Genomic DNA, 20,000 nt, shown 5'->3' with positions numbered 1-20,000 from the left:
TGTCTCAGTCCATGTCTCCATCTCTGTCTCAGTCCATGTCTCCATCTCTGTCTCAGTCCATGTCTCCATCTGTTTCCATCTCTGTCTCCATCGCTGTCTCCATCTCTATCTCCATCTCTGTCTCCATCTCTGTCTCAGTCCATGTCTCCATCTGTCTCCATCGCTGTCCCAATCTGTATCTCCATCTGTCTCCATCGCTGTCTCCATCTCTATCTCCATCTCTGTTTCCATCTCTGTCTCAGTCCATGTCTCCATCTCTGTCTCAGTCCATGTCTCCATTTGTCTCCATCGCTGTCTCCATCTGTATCTCCATCTGTTTCCATCTCTGTCTTTGTCTCTGTCTTTGTCTCTGTCTCCATCTCTGTCTTCATCTCTGTCTCATCTCTGTCTCCGTCTCTGTCTTTGTTCCTGCCTTTGTCTCCATCCCTGTCTTCGCCTCTGTCTCCATCTTTATCTCTATCTCCGTCCCTGTCTTTGTCTCTGTCTCCATCTTTATCTCTATCTCCGTCCCTGTCTTTGTCTCTGTCTTGTCCGTCTCTCAATTGGTACAATACATTTTCATCTTAGAATTGATCAAAGCAAACAACTAATGATAATCACAACTAATGATGAGCATCTCCTCTCTGTCTGTCTGTCTGTCTGTCTGTCTGTCTGTCTGTCTGTCTGTCTGTCTGTCTGTCTGTCTGTCTGTCTGTCTGTCTGTCTGTCTGTCTGTCTGTCTGTCTGTCTGTCTGTCTGTCTGTCTGTCTGTCTGTCTGTCTGTCTGTCTGTCTGTCTGTCTGTCTGTCTGTCTGTCTCTCTCTCTCTCTCTCTCTCTCTCTCTCTCTCTCTTTCTCTCTCTCTCTCTCCTTAGCGTAATCTGTCACTCTCTTGCGTGGAGTCACACTCCTTCACAGTTTTCTTCAACGCTACCAGCTTCCTGCAGCTCCCGGGAAGAGCCAACCAGGATGTAGTATCATTGGGGTTCCAGTTCCGCACGTGGAACGCTGATGGACTCCTCCTCTTCAGTAACCTTGATGATGGAACGCTTGAGATTGCCCTTGACGACGGGAAGGTTGGCGTTCACTTCAACGTGACACAGATGAAGAACACCAGGATAGACATATCATCAGGTAGAAAATAATACACACACAGACGTACACACCCATCACAGACGTTGTGTGTCTCCAATCCTGCCATCTTGGTAGCGATGATGATTGCCTCTAACAACTAATGACTAATTAGCAATAATCAGACGGCAGTATATCAAGGTCGTTCCTGTGGTTACACCGCACGTTGTTTTGATGCTGTTGTCAAGGAGGAGACACTGATGGTTCGCTAATTACATGATTGTGTGTGTAAAGTGTGAAAATATGTTGTTTTTTATACACTTGTCTGCCTTGAGAGGAGATACTTAAAAACGAAACACTAGAGACTCTAGACTGTAAGGTTAACACACTAAACCTTCCAACTGTAATGTGATCGATGAAATCTCGCTCCTTCTCTCTCTTAATTCAATTCAATAGACTTTATTGACATGGCAAGTGAAATGACTTACATTGTTAAAGTACACATATAACCGTGGTCAGACCAACAGCAATAATACAATCATTTTAAAAATGGTTGTAGTAGTAATGGAAATGATGAACTTTAAAAGCAACTACAACAACAATAGTAATGACGATACAAATACATAGATGACTGAAAAGCAACATGGCATGGTATGAAAGCCCCCCAAAATACTATTGTTACATTTGCGCTTTTCACCGGCTGTGAAAGAGGCCACATATTTAGCTTTTCACACAATAAATACATTTATAGTTTCAAATTCTTTGTAATGAATGATCATTTTGGGAAAGAAAGATTCTCTTCGCTCTGAGTATTTGTCACAGTGTAATAGGAAATACAGCTCTGTCTCTACCTATAACGATTCAGGTAAGACCAGAGTGCAGACTGTGTTGAAGTAACAATGTTTGTTACAGCAACAGGGGCAGGCAAACGACAGGTCAAGGCAGGCAGGGGTCGATAATCCAGAGGTGGGGCAAAGGTACAGGTCGGCAGGTGGGCTCAGGCTCAGGGTCAGGGGCAGGCAGAGTGGTCAGGCAGGTGGGCTCAGGGTCAGGGGCAGGCAGAGTGGTCAGGCAGGTGGGCTCAGGGTCAGGGGCAGGCAGAGTGGTCAGGCAGGTGGGCTCAGGGTCAGGGGCAGGCAGAGTGGTCAGGCAGGTGGGCTTGGAGTCAGGGCCAGGCAGAGTGGCCAGGTAGGCAGGCTCAGGTTCAGGGGCAGGCAGAGTGGTCAGGCAGGTGGGCTCAGGGTCAGGGACAGGCAGAGTGGTCAGGCAGGTGGGCTCAGGGTCAGGGGCAGGCAGAGTGGTCAGGCAGGTGGGCTCAGGGTCAGGGGCAGGCAGAGTGGTCAGGCAGGTGGGCTCAGGGTCAGGGGCAGGCAGAGTGGTCAGGCAGGTGGGCTTGGAGTCAGGGCCAGGCAGAGTGGCCAGGTAGGCAGGCTCAGGTTCAGGGGCAGGCAGAGTGGTCAGGCAGGTGGGCTCAGGGTCAGGGACAGGCAGAGTGGTCAGGCAGGTGGGCTCAGGGTCAGGGACAGGCAGAGTGGTCAGGCAGGTGGGCTCAGAGTCAGGGGCAGGCAGAGTGGTCAGGCAGGTGGGCTCAGGGTCAGGGGCAGGCAGAGTGGTCAGGCAGGTGGGCTCGGAGTCAAGGACAGGCAGAGTGGTCAGGCAGGCAGGCTCAGGGTCAGGGGCAGGCAGAGTGGTCAGGCAGGTGGGCTCAGGGTCAGGGGCAGGCAGAGTGGTCAGGCAGGTGGGCTCAGGGTCAGGGACAGGCAGAGTGGTCAGGCAGGTGGGCTCAGGGTCAGGGGCAGGCAGAGTGGTCAGGCAGGTGGGCTCGGAGTCAGGGGCAGGCAGAGTAGTCAGGCAGGTGGGCTCAGGGTCAGGGGCAGACAGAGTGGTCAGGCAGGTGGGCTCAGGGTCAGGGGCAGGCAGAGTGGTCAGGCAGGTGGGCTCAGGGTCAGGGGCAGGCAGAGTGGTCAGGCAGGTGGGCTCGGAGTCAGGGCCAGGCAGAGTGGCCAGGTAGGCAGGCTCAGGTTCAGGGGCAGGCAGAGTGGTCAGGCAGGTGGGCTCAGGGTCAGGGGCAGGCAGAGTGGTCAGGCAGGTGGGCTCGGAGTCAGGGGCAGGCAGAGTAGTCAGGCAGGTGGGCTCAGGGTCAGGGGCAGGCAGAGTGGTCAGGCAGGTGGGCTCAGGGTCAGGGGCAGGCAGAGTGGTCAGGCAGGTGGGCTCAGGGTCAGGGGCAGGCAGAGTGGTCAGGCAGGTGGGCTCAGGGTCAGGGGCAGGCAGAGTGGTCAGGCAGGTGGGCTCAGGGTCAGGGGCAGGCAGAGTGGTCAGGCAGGTGGGCTCGGAGTCAGAACAGGCAAGGATCAAAACCAGGAGGGTGAGAAAAGAGAGACTGGAAAAAGCAGAAGCTGAGACACAAAACGCTGGTTGACTTGAACGAACAAGACGAACTGGTACAGACAGATAGAAAACACAGGTATAAATACCCAGGGGATAAGTGGGGAAGATGGGCAACCCCTGGAGGGGGGTGGAGACAAGCACAAGGACAGGTGAAACAGATTAGGGCGTGACAGTACCTCTCCCCTGGAGCAGAGTGAGCACGTCCTGTCCTCTCTGTGCAGCCAGGTTTGTCTATGACAACCTGTCTCTATGACCAGGCTGTGCTCACTGAGTCTACATAGTTAGTGTTTTCCTCAGACACAGTGGTCAGATGTGCATTTCGTTACACTCACATTAACATCTGCTAACCATGTGTATGTGACCAATAAAATATGATTTGATTCGATCATCACTGTGTACCATCTGCTTAGAGACAAATAGCATTAAAGTTTACTTCGATTTTTTTTGTGGTCTTTCCAATAGGTGTTATATATATATATGTATATTTGCTTTGTTATAATTTGGTTGGGCCAGATTTTCTGAGTGCTGTCCTGAGGCTCTATGGGCTTGGCTTGGGTTAGTGAACTGAGCCTCAGAACCAGCTGGCTGAGAGGTTTCTTCTCTTGTTCCATCTGTTGACATTATAGGGCTGTGTGATGAAATGGTTTGGGGTCCCTTGTTTTTAGATGGTTGTATGGCTCTTTTTTTCAATTTGAATAAGGAGGGGGTATTGGCCCAATTCTGCTCTACATGTGTTATCTGGAGTTTTTATCTGCACTTGTAATATACTCTTGCAAAACTCTGCATGCAGTATTTCAATTGGATGTTTGTCCCATTTGGTCAACACATTATTGGAGAGTGGACCCCATATTTCACTGCCATATCCAGCAATTGGTTCTATAACTTCTAGGTTTTTTGTTGTTGCCAGATTCTAATTGGAATTTCGATTTTAATGTTCCTTTCAATGAAATAGAATGCTCTTCATGCTTTGTCTCTTGGCTCATTCACAGCCATGCGAAAGCTATCTGTGTTGCTGATATTTAGTCCTAGATACATGTAGTGTCCAAATATAATTTGTATTTGTGATATCCAGGTATTTGTGATATCCAGACCTCTTTTGGAATATAATTATATTCAAGGCTTTAAAGTTGACTGTCAGAGCCCAGGTCTGGCTGCAGATGATCTAGGTGCTGCTGTAACCCCTCCTTAGTAGGAGACAGCAGCACCAGGTCATCTGGATACAGTAGACACTTGATTTCAGTGTTGTGTAGGGTGAGACCAGGCAGATTCTTCTAATGTTTTTGCCAATTCATTAATGTAGATAGTTTTAGACTAATTGAGCAACTCTGTTTCACTCCATGTCACTGAGAGAAGAAGTCTGTTTGCTTGTTGGCAATTTTACACAAACATTTATTTTTTAGTGTACATTGATTTAATAACACCATATGTTGTTCCTCCAATACTGCTTTGTATTCGTTTATTTAAAACATACCTTCAAATTGAGCCAAATGCAGTTAGAGTGTGGAGAGTATAATGTGGTCTTTTGTGGTTGACTTGTTTGTCAGTTAGAGTGTGGAGAGTATAATGTGGTCTTTTGTGGTTGACTTGTTAGTCAGTTAGAGTGTGGAGAGTATAATGTGGTCTCTTGTGGTTGACTTGTTGGTCAATTAGAGTGTGGAGGGTATAATGTGGTCTTTTGTGGTTGACTTGTTAGTCAGTTAGAGTGTGGAGGGTATAATGTGGTCTCTTGTGGTTGACTTGTTTGTCAGTTAGAGTGTGGAGGGTATAATGTGGTCTCTTGTGGTTGACTTGTTTGTCAGTTAGAGTGTGGAGGGTATAATGTGGTCTCTTGTGGTTGACTTGTTTGTCAGTTAGAGTGTGGAGGGTATAATTGTGCAGTGTTGTGTATTCATGGATGCCAAGGGAAGCCAGGCTTCCCCAAAAAATGTACCTAGAAAAAAATAAAATGATTTATCTTTTCATCTCTCTGTGTTTCATAATCTTCCTTCAATTCGCAAAAGGCTAAATGTACCACAACGGCGGAGGCATCCGAGCGAGCGAAACATTTCCCCTCTGTCTCTGTGTGTGTAGGCCATCTATCTGATGCCATCTGGTCATAACGAGTAATGACATTGTTCCCGCCCATAGCATTGAATGCAAGGAAAGCCAGCAAGCATTTGGCCTCCCTTTATACATGTTTTTATAAAATAATAGCCAATCAGCGTTGAGCTAAACTGTGTGAGCTCAACTGTGAATGGTCATGGCAGAGCAAAAAAAAGTGTCTAGGTAACTCCAATCAAAAAAAACTCCTATCAAAAAAAGGTGTTTGGTGTCACTCCTATCAAAAAAAGATGATTGGTGCCACTCCTATCAAAAAAAGGTGTTTGGTGTCACTCCTATCAGAAAAAGGTGTTTGGTGTCACTCCTATCAAAAAAAGATGATTGGTGCCACTCCTATCAAAAAAAGGTGTTTGGTGTCACTCCTATCAGAAAAAGATGATTGGTGCCACTCCTATCAAAAAAAGGTGTTTGGTGTCACTCCTATCAAAAAAAGATGATTGGTGCCACTCCTATCAAAAAAAGGTGTTTGGTGTCACTCCTATCAAAAAAAGATGATTGGTGCCACTCCTATCAAAAAAAGGTGTTTGGTGTCACTCCTATCAAAAAAAGATGATTGGTGCCACTCCTATCAAAAAAAGGTGTTTGGTGTCACTCCTATCAAAAAAAGATGATTGGTGCCACTCCTATCAAAAAAAGGTGTTTGGTGTCACTCCTATCAAAAAAAGATGATTGGTGCCACTCCTATCAAAAAAAGGTGTTTGGTGTCACTCCTATCAGAAAAAGGTGTTTGGTGTCACTCCTATCAAAAAAAGATGATTGGTGCCACTCCTATCAAAAAAAGGTGTTTGGTGTCACTCCTATCAGAAAAAGGTGTTTGGTGTCACTCCTATCAGAAAAAGGTGTTTGGTGTCACTCCTATCAAAAAAAGGTGTTTGGTGTCACTCCTATCAAAAAAAGGTGTTTGGTGTCACTCCTATCAAAAAAAGATGATTGGTGCCACTCCTATCAGAAAAAGGTGTTTGGTGTCACTCCTATCAGAAAAAGGTGTTTGGTGTCACTCCTAACAGAAAAAGGTGTTTTGTGTCACTCCTATCAGAAAAAGGTGTTTGGTGTCACTCCTATCAGAAAAAGGTGTTTGGTGTCACTCCTAACAGAAAAAGGTGTTTGGTGTCACTCCTATCAAAAAAAGATGATTGGTGCCACTCCTATCAGAAAAAGGTGTTTGGTGTCACTCCTATCAGAAAAAGGTGTTTTGTGTCACTCCTATCAAAAAAAGGTGTTTGGTGTCACTCCTATCAAATCGCAACTAGCGCCTACGTCCTTGATAGAAACAACTTGAATTGTTGCGTTTCGTTGTGCTGGTGTCCTCTGGAGGCTATCTAGCTAGCTAGCTAAAATTGGCCCCCCATGGATGGAGATTGGGGATTTGGACTTGTGGTTTTACTTAATTATCCGTCATAGACCGTTTCGTCAACATGAAAGAGAGGAGGATGGCACTGGCTTTTCTCTATAAGTAGGGGGAGTCAACATGTTTTTTCTACTTGCATTAAGGTGCACACACACACACGCACACACACACACACACACACACACACACACACACACACACACACACACACACACACACACACAGGAATCAGAACCATGGACAACCACATACTATTTAGCTTATGTTGATTGGACTAAATTGTTCTTGCTATATTTTAGTTGTCAATGTATTAGATGAAGCATATGTGATTTGATGATGTTGAAATGTTGAAGTTGAAATGGTGCTGGAATAGCGGCGGCAGCTCCTGTTTTCTTTGTAACTTGTGGTAACTCTCCGTGGTTCTAAATCATTCGATGTTAAGTAGTCATGAACTTGCTTGACGATGCTGTAGGTCATGTAACTGTTTGTTCCATGCAATATGCTCTGTGGACTTCACCGGACAGATGTTGCTCTCTGGTTCTGTGGGGAAACGAAGGTGTAGTTAAATTGTATTAAGCCTCTGTGTCTTCTTATTGTCTCTGCCTTTAGGCCTGTATACAGTATATATATATATATATATATATATATTGTTTGTCAGTTAGAGTGTGGAGGGTATAAATGTGGTCTGTTGTGGTCATTTGGTAAAACTCCAATCTGATTTATCTTCAGTCCGTTATGCTCATCATGGACATGATGTAGTCTGCTATTTATGATACTGCACAGACTTTTCCCCAAGTTGCTGTTACTGCATATTCCTCTGTAATTATTTGACTCAGATTTTTCCACATTTTTATAGATTGGTATGATCAATCCTTGGTTCCAAATATCTGGGGCAATACCTGCAGTGAGGATAATTTTGAAAAGTTTGGGTATAGCCAGTTTGAACTTGTGATCTGTGTAGTTGATCATTTCATTTAAAATACCATCAGCACCACAGGCCTTTTTGGGTTGCATAGTTTTCCCAATAATTCTTGTTCTGTAATTGGGGTATCCATAGGATTCTGGTAGTCTTTGACTGCTGATGCAAAGATTTTATTTAACTAAGCAGTTCAGTTTAGAACAAATTCTTATTCACAATGACGGCCTACCAAAAGGCCTGCAGGGACGGAGGCCTGGGATTTTTTTTTAAACAACCAAAAAACAATATAAGTATAGGACAAAACACACAACAAGAGCGACAACACAACACTACACAAAGAGAGACCTATAAAACAACAACATAGCAAGGTAGCAACACAACATAACAACAACATGGTAGCAACACAACATGGTAGCAGCACAAAACATGTTGCAAACACAGTCAGAACAATACATCACACAAAGCAGCCACAACTGTCAGTAAGAGTGTCCATGATTGAGTCTTTGAATGAAGAGATTGAGATAAAACTGTTCCAGTCGCTAGCTGCAGCAAACTGAAAAGAAGAGCGACCCAAGGATGTGTGTGCTTTGGGGACCTTTAACAGAATGTGACTGGCAGAACAGCTGTTATATGTGGAGGATGAGGGCTGCAGTAGATATCTCTGGTATGGGGGGAGTGAGGCCTAAGAGGGTTTTATAAATAGCCATCAACCAGTGGGTCTTGCAACGGGTATACAGAGATGACCAGTTTACAGAGGAGTATAGAGTGCAGTGATGTGTCCTATAAGGAACATTGGTGGTAAATCTGATGGCCGAATGGTAAAGAACATTTAGCCGCACGAGAGCAAGCCTACCTGCCGATCTATAAGTTATGTCTCTGTAATCTAGCATGGGTAGGATGGTCATCTGAATCAGGGTTAGTTTGTCAGCTGGGGTGAAAGAGGAGCGATTACGACCAAGTCTAGATCTAACTTTAACCTGCAGCTTTGATATGTGTTGAGAGAAGGACAGTGCACCGTCTAGCCATACTCACAAGTACTTGTATGAGGTGACTACCTCAAGCTCTAAACCCTCAGATGTAGTTATCACACCTGTGGGAAGAAGGGCATTCTTGTTACCAAACCACATGACCTTTGTTTTGGAGGTGTTCAGATCAAGGTTAAGGGTAGAGAAAGCTTGTTGGACACTAAGAAAGCTTTGTTGTAGAGCATTTAACACAAAGTCTGGGGAGGGGCCAGCGGATTTTAAACCATATAATCTGCATATATAGGGATGAGAGAGCTTCCTACTGCCTGAGCTATATTGTTGATGTAAATTGAGAAGAGCGTGGGGTCTAGGATTGAGCCTTGGGGGACTCCCTTGGTGACAGGCAGTGGCTGAGACAGCAGATTTTCTTTTCTTTTTTTAATATACTGCACTCTTTGAGAGAGGTAGTTAGCAAACCAGGCCAAAGACCCCTCAGAGACACCAATACTCCTTAGCCAGCCCACAAGAATGGAATGGTCTACCGAATCAAATGCTTTGGCCAAGTCAATAAAAATAGCAGCACAATATTTCTTAGAGTCAAGGGCAGTGGTGACTTCATTGAGGACCTTTAAGGTTGCAGTGACACATCCATAACCTGAGCGGAAACCAGATTGCATACCCGAGAGAATACTATAGACATCAAGAAAGCCAAGTTATTGACAAATCTTTTTGTTCTGGGCTCTTTCTTATATTACTGTAAATGGAGGTTTCCAAAATGATTTAGCCACCATTTTGGATTGCCAATTCATCATGATGTGGTTTGCTTAAAACTGTTTTCTCACAGAATTGGTTTGATTCTGTGTGTGTGTGTGTGTGTGTGTGTGTGTGTGTGTGTGTGTGTGTGTAAATTCCTAAATGCATAAATGTGTGCTGTATATTGCTGTAAATAGAGGTTTGCAAAGTGATTTCTCCACCATTTTGGATAGCCAGTTCATCATGATGTGGTTTGCTTAAAACTGTTTTCTCCCAGAAGTGGTTGGATTCAATGGACTCCTCAATTACATCCAGCTGATTGTTCCTAATTCTGTTCTGAGGGTGTGTTTCTATTGCTTCAGTGTTTCCTCATAATGAAGGTGTATATTTTTGTTGTCTGGATCTCTGTGTTTTTGATTAGATTTACTGTATTTCTCAATGACTGTTTCTATCACTCTCACTCTCTCGCTCTCTCTTTCTCTCTCTCTCTGTCTCTCTCTCTCTCTCTGTCTCTCTCACTCTCTCTTTCTCTATCTTTCTCTTTCTTTCTCTCTCTCTCTCTCTCTCTCTCTCTCACTCTCTCTCTCTCACACACACTATATCTCTTTCTCTTTCTCTCTCTGAGTGTTCCCTTATACATTGATCCTGTGTGTGTGTGTGTGTGAGAGATCTAAACGTTTCCCTCTTATCTTAGTTTATTCTCCTAGGACCTGTTTTATGGCACATTACTGTAGATTGGATTGGGGATACATTGGGGATAGCATATTGCACTGTGTGTGTGTGTGTGTGTGTGTGTGTGTGTGTGTGTGTGTGTGTGTGTGTGTGTGTGTGTGTGTGTGTGTGTGTGTGTGTGTGTGTGTGTGTGTGTGTGTGTGTGTGTGTGTAGGGGGTCTGAGTGTGTAAATGCATAAATGTGTGCATGTGTGTATGTATGTATGCATATTGCTCAGGAACAGCTTCAGAGTCAAAAGAAATCAGGTTTAAAACCATATATATCTCCCTCTCTCTCCCTTGTATACTCACACACACACACACACACACACACACTCCAATATTTTTTCCTTTCTATTCAAGACCTCATCTTCAGTATTCTGTATGGAGCTGTGAGCCTGAAGTGAATACTATTGAGTCCTATAGATGGGGAACTGCAGCGTGGGTTCCTGTGTGAAAACTATAGATGGATAGATGGATAGGAACTGCAGCGTGGGTTCCTGTGTGAAAACTATAGATGGATAGATGGATAGGAACTGTAGCGTGGGTTCCTGTGTGAATACTGTAGATAGATAGAAGGGGAACTGTAGCGTGGGTTCCTGTGTGAAAACTATAGATGGATAGATGGATAGGAACTGTAGCGTGGGTTCCTGTGTGAATACTGTAGATAGATAGAAGGGGAACTGTAGCGTGGGTTCCTGTGTGAATACTGTAGATAGATAGAAGGGGAACTGCAGCGTGGGTTCCTGTGTGAATACTGTAGATAGATAGAAGGGGAACTGCAACATGGGTTCCTGTGTGAATACTGTAGATAGATAGAAGGGGAACTGCAACATGGGTTCCTGTGTGAATACTGTAGATAGATAGAAGGGGAACTGCAACATGGGTTCCTGTGTGAATACTGTAGATAGATAGAAGGGGAACTGCAACATGGGTTCCTGTGTGAATACTGTAGATAGATAGAAGGGGAACTGCAACATGGGTTCCTGTGTGAATACTGTAGATAGATAGAAGGGGAACTGTAGCGTGGGTTCCTGTGTGAATACTGTAGATAGATAGAAGGGGAACTACAGCGTGGGTTCCTGTGTGAATACTGTAGATAGATAGAAGGGGAACTGCAGCGTGGGTTCCTGTGTGAATACTGTAGATAGATAGATAGATAGATAGATAGATAGATAGATAGATAGATAGATAGATAGATAGATAGATAGATAGATAGATAGATAGATAGATAGATAGATAGATAGATAGATAGATAGATAGATAGATAGAAGGGGAACTGTAGCGTGGGTTCCTGTGTGAATACTGTAGATTGATAGAAGGGGAACTGCAGCGTGGGTTCCTGTGTGAATACTGTAGATAGATAGAAGGGGAACTACAGCGTGGGTTCCTGTGTGAATACTGTAGATAGATAGAAGGGGAACTGTAGCGTGGGTTCCTGTGTGAATACTGTAGATAGATAGAAGGGGGTTCCTGTGTGAATACTGTAGATAGATAGAAGGGGAACTGCAGCGTGGGTTCCTGTGTGAATACTGTAGATAGATAGATAGATAGATAGATAGATAGATAGATAGATAGATAGATAGATAGATAGATAGATAGATAGATAGATAGATAGATAGATAGATAGATAGATAGATAGATAGATAGATAGATAGATAGATAGATAGATAGATAGAAGGGGAACTGTAGCGTGGGTTCCTGTGTGAATACTGTAGATTGATAGAAGGGGAACTGCAGCGTGGGTTCCTGTGTGAATACTGTAGATAGATAGAAGGGGAACTACAGCGTGGGTTCCTGTGTGAATACTGTAGATAGATAGAAGGGGAACTGCAGTGTGGGTTCCTGTGTGAATACTGTAGATAGATAGATAGATAGATAGATAGATAGATAGATAGATAGATAGATAGATAGATAGATAGATAGGGGAATTGCAGCGTTGCTTCCTGTCTGTCTCCTCCTGTCTCTTCCTCTCTACCCCTCCTCTCTTTCCTGCCCTCCTCTGTATGTGTGTGTGTGTGTGTGTGTGTGTGTGTGTGTGTGTGTGTGTGTGTAGCAGCAGCCTCTTTGAGCTCTGTTGGAGCTGAAAGCCCTTTCACATAGTTGACTGGACCCCAGCATGCAGTGGGCTTCTGAGACTTGACAGGGGGCCTTTACTAATTAACCACTCTGACCAGAGATGTTTGTGTGTGTGCGTGTGCGTGTGTGTGCGTGTGTGCGTGTGTGTGCGTGTGTGTGTGTGTTTTCCTTTCCTCTCATCTTCAGGTTCGGTCCTTAACGACGGCCAATGGCACACGGTGCGTCTGGTTGCTAAGGAGAACTCGGTCTTGTTGACGATCGATGGTGACGAGGCATCAGCGATCCGAACCACCACACCTATCACCATCAGGACCGGGGGAACATACCACCTGGGAGGTGAGGGGGGGGGGGGGGGGGGGGGGGGGGGGGGGGGTGAAATCACAGAACAACACTACATCAGAGGATATGTTCTGCATTCTTTTACTGTCCTTAGAAAATAAACATCAATTATTGTTAAATACTATACCAACATTTCATCATGTGCTTTGAACCAGACCGTGAGTTGTCTATGATACTACACATGACATATTGAACTCAGGCAGAAAAGTTTAGGACATCTGTGCTGGGGTTATTGGAGGAAAATAAGTTCACAGGGGAACTCTAGAACTCAATACGCACACATCCCCTCCTCTGCTCTGCCTGGCTGCTCATACATTAAACATGAGACACGGAGGTTCTCATTAATCTGACTGCTGCCTCTGAAAGGACCACACTGTGTGTGTGTATGTATGTGTGTGTGTGTGTGTGTGTGTGTGTGTGTGTGTGTGTGTGTGTGTTTTGGATAGGTTGTTTCCTGACTGAGCTTCAATAAACCCTTCTGTCTCCTCTTTCCATATCAACACACTTGAACACACACACACACACACACTATGGCAGTTGGCCAGGTAGAGGAGAAATATAACTGACAGAAAGCCCCAGACATACTCCAGTGAGATCTAAGATCTGAGATGTGAGATGTGGCCTGATTCCAGAGGGACTTGGCTTCTCTGAAGAGATTGGCTCCATTGGTCCCATTCCATCTGCTCTGGTCCTGGGGAGTGGATGTTAGGATGGGACTCTGCTCTGGTCCTGGGGGTGGGGGGTGAATGTTAGGATGGGACTACTCTGGTCCTGGGGGGTGAATGTTAGGATGGGACTCTACTCTGGTCCTGGTGGGTGAATGTTAGGATGGGACTACTCTGGTCCTGGGGGGTGAATGTTAGGATGGGACTCTACTCTGGTCCTGGGGGGGATGAATGTTAGGATGGGACTACTCTGGTCCTGGGGGGTGAATGTTAGGATGGGACTACTCTGGTCCTGGGGGGGATGAATGTTAGGATGGGACTCTACTCTGGTCCTGGGGGGGATGAATGTTAAGATGGGATTACTCTGGTCCTGGGGGTGAATGTTAGGATGGGACTCTACTCTGGTCCTGGGGGGTGAATGTTAGGATGGGACTCTACTCTGGTCCTGGGGGGTGAATGTTAGGATGGGACTCTACTCTGGTCCTGGGGGGTGAATGTTTGGATGGGACTCTACTCTGGTCCTGGGGGGTGGGTGAATGTTAGGATGGGACTCTGCTCTGGTCCTGAGGGGTGAATGTTAGGATGGGACTCTACTCTGGTCCGGGGGGGGGGGGGGTGAATGTTAGGATGGGACTCTACTCTGGTCCTGGGGGGGATGAATGTTAGCATGGGACTCTACTCTGGTCCTAGGGGGATGAATGTTAAGATGGGACTACTCTGGTCCTGGGGGTGAATGTTAGGATGGGACTCTACTTTGGTCCTGGGGGGTGGATGTTAGGATGGGACTCTGCTCTGGTCCTGGGGGGTGAATGTTAGGATGGGACTCCTCTGGTCCTGGGGGATGAATGTTGGGATGGGACTCTACTCTGGTCCTGGGGGTGAATGTTAGGATAGGACTCTGCTCTGGTCCTGGGGGGTGAATGTTAGGATGGGACTCTACTCGGGTCCTGGGGGGGATGAATGTTAGGATGGGACTCTACTCTGGTCCTGGGGGGTGAATGTTAGGATGGGACTCTGCTCTTGTCCTTGGGGGTGAATGTTAGGATAGGACTCTACTCTGGTCCTGGGGGGTGAATGTTAGGATGGGACTCTGCTCTGGTCCTGGGGGGTGAATGTTAGGATAGGACTCTACTCTGGTCCTGGGGGGTGAATGTTAGGATAGGACTCTGGTCTGGTCCTGGGGGGTGAATGTTAGGATGGGACTGAGCTCTGGACCTGTGTGGTGAATGTTAGGATAGGACTCTGCTCTGGTCCTGGGGGGAATGAATGTTAGGATGGGACTACTCTGGTCCTGGGAGGTGAATGTTAGGATGGGACTTTACTCTGGTCCTGGGTTGTGAATGTTAGGATGGGAATCTACTCTGGTCCAGGGTGGGATGAATGTTAGATTGGGACTACTCTGGTCCTGGGGGGGAGAATGTTAGGATGGGACGACTCTGGTCTTGGGGGGGGGGGGGGGGTGAATGTTAGGATGGGACTCTACTCTGGTCCTGGGGGGTGAATGTTGGGATGGGACTACTCTCGTCCTGGGGGTGAATGTTAGGATGGGACTCTACTTTGGTCCTGGGGGGGATGAATGTTAGGAAGCGACTCTACTCTGGTCCTGGGGGGATGAATGTTTGGATGGGACTACTCTGGTCCTGGGGGTGAATGTTAGGATGGGACTCTACTCTGGTCCTGGGGGGGGATGAATGTTAGGATGGGACTCTACTCTGGTCCTGGGGGGTGAATGTTAGGATGGGACTCTACTCTGGTCCTGGGGGGTGAATGTTAGGATGGGACTCTACTCTGGTCCTAGGGGGTGAATGTTAGGATGGGACTACTCTGGTCCTGGGGGGTGAATATTAGGATGGGACTCTATTCTGGTCCTGGGGGGTGAATGTTAGGATGGGACTCTACTCTGGTCCTGGGGGGGGATGAATGTTAGGATGGGACTACTCTGGTCCTGGGGGATGGATGTTAGGATGGGACTCTACTCTGGTCCTGGGGAATGGTTGAATGTTAGGATGGGACTCTACTCTGGTCCTGGGGGGGATGAATGTTAGGATGGGACTACTCTGGTCCTGGGGGGTGAATGTTAGGATGGGACTTTACTCTGGTCCTGGGGGTGAATGTTAGGATGGGACCCTACTCTGGTCCTGGGGGGTGAATGTTAGGACTGGACCCTACTCTGGTCCTGGGAGGTGAATGTTTGGATGGGACTCTACTCTGGTCCTGGGGGGTGAATGTTAGGATTGGACCCTACTCTGGTCCTGGGGGGTGAATGTTAGGATGGGACTCTACTCTGGTCCTGGGGGGTGAATGTTAGGATGGGACTCTACTCTGGTCCTGGGGGGTGAATGTAAGGATGGGAATCTACTCTGGTCCAGGAGGATATGAATGTTAGGATGGGACTACTCTGGTCCTGGGGGGGATGAATGTTAGGATGGGACTACTCTGGTCCTGGGGGTGAATGTTAGGATGGGACTCTACTTTGGTCCTGGGGGGGATGAATGTTAGGAAGTGACTCTACTCTGGTCCTGGGGGGGATGAATGTTAGGATGGGACTACTCTGGTCCTGGGGGTGAATGTTAGGATGGGACTCTACTCTGGTCCTGGGGGGGGGGGTGAATGTTAGGATGGGACTCTACTCTGGTCCTGGGGGGTGAATGTTAGGATGGGACTCTACTCTGGTCCTGGGGGGTGAATGTTAGGATGGGACTCTACTCTGGTCCTGGGGGGTGAATGTTAGGATGGGACTCTACTCTGGTCCTGGGGGGTGAATGTTAGGATGGGACTCTACCCTGGTCCTGGGGGGGATGAATGTTAGGATGGGACTACTCTGGTCCTGGGGGGTGAATGTTAGGATGGGACCCTACTCTGGTCCTGAGGGGTGAATGTTAGGATGGGACTCTACCCTGGTCCTGGGGGTGAATGTTAGGATGGGACTCTACTCTGGTCCTGGGGGGGGTGAATGTTAGGATGGGACTACTCTGGTCCTGGGGGGTGAATGTTAGGATGGGACTCTACTCTGGTCCTGGGGGGTGAATGTTAGGATGGGACTCTACCCTGGTCCTGGGGGTGAATGTTAGGACTGGACCCTACTCTGGTCCTGGGGGGTGAATGTTTGGATGGGACTCTACTCTGGTCCTGTGGGATGAATGTTAGGATTGGACCCTACTCTGGTCCTGGGGGGTGAATGTTAGGATGGGACTCTACTCTGGTCCTGGGGGGTGAATGTTAGGATGGGACTCTACCCTGGTCCTGGGGTGAATGTTAGGATGGGACTCTACTCTGGTCCTGGGGGGGAATGAATGTTAGGATGGGACTACTCTGGTCCTGGGGGGTGAATGTTAGGATGGGACTCTACTCTGGTCCTGGGGGGTGAATGTTAGGATGGGACTCTACTCTGGTCCTGGGGGGTGGATGTTTGGATGGGACTCTGCTCTGGTCCTGTGGGGTGAATGTTGGGATGGGACTCTACTCTGGTCCTGGGGGGTGGATGTTTGGATGGGACTCTGCTCTGGTCCTGGGAGGTGAATGTTTGGATGGGACTCTACTCTGGTCCTGGATGTCTGCTCTGATGCTGCTGCAGGTCAGCGGGGAATCTGATTGCAGGCTGATGGAGCCCACTGGGAATGTAGAACCAGAACCAGTACCAATGAGACTGCCCCTCTCCCTTCCTTTCTAGCTTTCTTTTTATATATTCCCTCTAGCTTTCTCTTCATGTATTCTCTCTCTCTTTCTTTATTTTTCTCTGTCATTCTTTTCTCCCTGTCTCTGTCGCTCTCTCTCTCTCTTTCTTTCTCTCTTTCTTTCTCTCTTTGGTAGGCAGTAGGAGGCAGGGGTGGAGACAGTTTAGACAGATGGTGGTGGTGACTTGAGAAACTTTTGGAAGAAATCCCATACACAAAATGAGTTCTGAAAACACACACACACAGACACACACACACACAATCACACACACCTAGACAGGTTTGCCTCAATAGTAAGTCATGTAGTGCGATGGCCATGAGGTTGATTGACATCATGTCTGACAGACTGTTACACTTGAATGATGGAGATGTCCTCTGTGTTTTATAGCTCTCCCTTTCTCCCCCTCTGCTCCCTCTCGCTCTCTTTCTCCCCCATCGCCTCTCCTCTCTCTCTCAACCCCACACCCTCACCCTCTCTTTCTATCCCCTCACTTTCTTTTTCCCCTCTCTCTCTCTCTCTCTCTCTCGCCTCTTTCTGTCTCTCAGGGTACTTCCTGCCTACCTTAGCCCCACCCACCCAGAAGTCGTTTCAGGGCTGCATGCAGGCAATTCTATTGGACGATCAGCCGGCTGATATGCATGCCGTGGAGAAAGGCATTGTGGGAGCATTTGAGAACGTCAGCTTAGACATGTGTGCCATTATAGACAGGTAAGAGACCCAAACAAACACATAGGATCTTTGGTGTTTATTTTTCAAATGTTTGATGTTTGAACTAATAATGAGGTCAGAGAGCTGATGGTCACTAGAGATATATATATATTTATTAATATTTCTCCAGACGAATACATTGTATTGTACTTCTGATTGCAGGTGGCCCACATTTTCTCAGTCATATAAATATGAAATCTCTCTCTCGAATCAATGCATCTCTGTGATGCTGAAGCTGTTACATTAAACTTTGACAACAGTTTTTGTTAATTGCATACATTTATTGAATTGATAGAATGAACGCATCAATAGTATCTATAATATCTGACTTTGGAGAGGTTGGTTTCACTTCTTACATTTTTTTTAAGGTTAACATTTGCGATACATTGGGTTGTGGAGACCACTGGTTATAGAAGCATCAGTGCCGTATTTGCACTGAGACACAAAAAGCCATGGAAAAGCATCCTTTATTTCTCATTGTTTACCTAAACATGTTCAGCACAACATACAGCACACACAGAGATCAGTGTCGGTCATTGTACAAACACAAACCGATGCTTTCCTTGCTCTACAAAGAAGAGCTTGGCTTCGGGGCGATTCAGAACAGGGATTGTCTTGATTTAGATGTTTAATTCTTGCTTTCATGTCTCCTTTGTTCCAAGGTCCCTCCACCTCCTCACCATGGTAAAAGCACTCTATTCTTACAGCTGCAGAATTGGTCTGCTTTAGAACAGATTCAAAAGGCTAAGCTTTCTCTCTCTCTGTCTGTCTGTCTGTCTGTCTGTCTGTCTGTCTGTCTGTCTGTCTGTCTGTCTGTCTGTCACCCCTTCTGTTCTCTCTTACTCTCCTTCAATCTCTCCCTCTTTCCCTGTCACCCACACATTCCTCTCTCTCACACATACACATGCACATGCACATACACACACACGTGTGTGTGTCTGTACTGAGTAGGGAATTATCCAGCCTTGATTTAACACCAGTTTCGTAATGCGATTGTGAGTTGAGAGCACTGATAGTCTTGTCTTTATCCATAGCGGGAATGCTATTTTTCCGCTTGGATACCCCAAGGTACGGAGAATGTTTCAGAGGCTCCAATAGCTGCAATACTTCACTGTCTTTTCTAGCCGACTTCCTCTAAGTGTTATAAAGCCCCTTTTCATCTGAGTGAACAGCGTTGGAGGGGGTTTGATCACTTTGCTTTCTTTTCAAGTGGCAAGCTTCTGTTTTGTCCTCCCTGGATTTACAAGCAGGAATTTACATTCTGATACAGAAGGCCAGTGTATGTCTGGAGGATGTTTGTGAAAGCTAACCCTGGGGCAGTAACACTTTTGACTGAAGCCTGGGGACATTTCATTCAGCTCACACATCAAAACATGTTTCTGTTGGAAATAAATTAATATCAATGTTTTGGAGGGAAACGTATAATGGCATAGGAAATAGTCTATGGTGAATACCAAAAAATTTAAAAATGCTGAGTGAATATTTATTTTTCTCTCTCCATCTCTCTCTTTCCCTATCCCACCTCTCTCCCCCATCCTCCCTCCCCCTTTCCATCTTTCTCTCTAGGTGTATGCCTAACCATTGTGAGCATGGAGGCAGGTGTAAACAGACCTGGGACAGGTTTAGCTGCACATGTGACGGAACCGGATACACTGGAGCCACATGCCACACTTGTGAGTGTGTGTGTGTCTGTGTGTGCGTGAATGTGTGTGTGTGTGTGTGTGTGTGTACGTGTGTGATTGTTTCTGTGTGTGTGTGTGTGTGTGTACTTGCTTGAGTGTGTATGTGCGTGAGTGTGTGTTTGTTTCTGTGTGTGTGTGTGTGTGTGTGTGTGTGTGTGTATGAGTGTGTGTGCGTGAGTGTGTGTGTGTATGCATGAGTGTTAGTGAGTGTGTTTGTGTTCGTGTTCGTGAGTGTGTGTGTGTGTGTGTGTGTGTGTGTGTGTGTGTGTGTGTGTGTGCGTATACGTGCGTGAGTGTGTGTGTTTGTGTGAGTGTGTACCTGCGTGTGTGTGTGTGTGTGTGTGTGTGTGTGTGTGTGTGTGTGTGTGTGTGTGTGTGTGTGAATATGTGTGTGAATATGTGTGTGTGTGTGTGTGTGTGTGTGTGAATGTGTGTGTGTGTGTGAGTGTGTGTGTACGTGAGTGAGTGTGTGTGTGTGTGTGCGTGACTGATTGTGTGTGTACGTGCTTGTGTGTGTCTGTGTGCGTGAGTGTGTACGTGTGTGAGTGTGTGTGCGTGAGTGTGTGTGTGTACGTGCGTGAGTGTGTATGTATGTGTGCATAAGTGCGTGTTTGTTTGT

The 20,000-nt window shown here is 46.6% G+C and overlaps 2 protein-coding genes across 2 annotated transcripts in view; one reads left to right on the top strand and one right to left on the bottom strand.

The window, feature by feature from the left end:
- Positions 1–20,000, top strand: part of cntnap2a (contactin associated protein 2a) — a 243,609-nt gene that overhangs the window by 118,959 nt on the left and 104,650 nt on the right. Inside the window, exons 9-12 of the mRNA XM_036935092.1 lie at positions 854–1,112; positions 12,499–12,648; positions 17,537–17,699; positions 19,266–19,372. Of these exons, the coding sequence (XP_036790987.1) occupies positions 854–1,112; positions 12,499–12,648; positions 17,537–17,699; positions 19,266–19,372 (679 nt within the window). The remainder of the gene's footprint in view (positions 1–853; positions 1,113–12,498; positions 12,649–17,536; positions 17,700–19,265; positions 19,373–20,000) is intronic.
- LOC110535414 (E3 ubiquitin-protein ligase TRIM21) overlaps positions 12,625–20,000 on the bottom strand; it is a 92,953-nt gene continuing 85,577 nt past the window's right edge. The window contains exon 4 of the transcript XR_005034595.1: positions 12,625–12,641. The gene's annotated coding sequence lies outside the window, so the exon portion shown is untranslated. The remainder of the gene's footprint in view (positions 12,642–20,000) is intronic.

This window comes from Oncorhynchus mykiss, chromosome 11 (assembly GCF_013265735.2).
Source record: "Oncorhynchus mykiss isolate Arlee chromosome 11, USDA_OmykA_1.1, whole genome shotgun sequence".
NCBI lineage: Eukaryota > Metazoa > Chordata > Actinopteri > Salmoniformes > Salmonidae > Oncorhynchus > Oncorhynchus mykiss.
The sequence above is the reverse complement of the archived record's forward strand: the minus strand, read 5'-3'. Positions and strand labels throughout refer to the sequence as shown.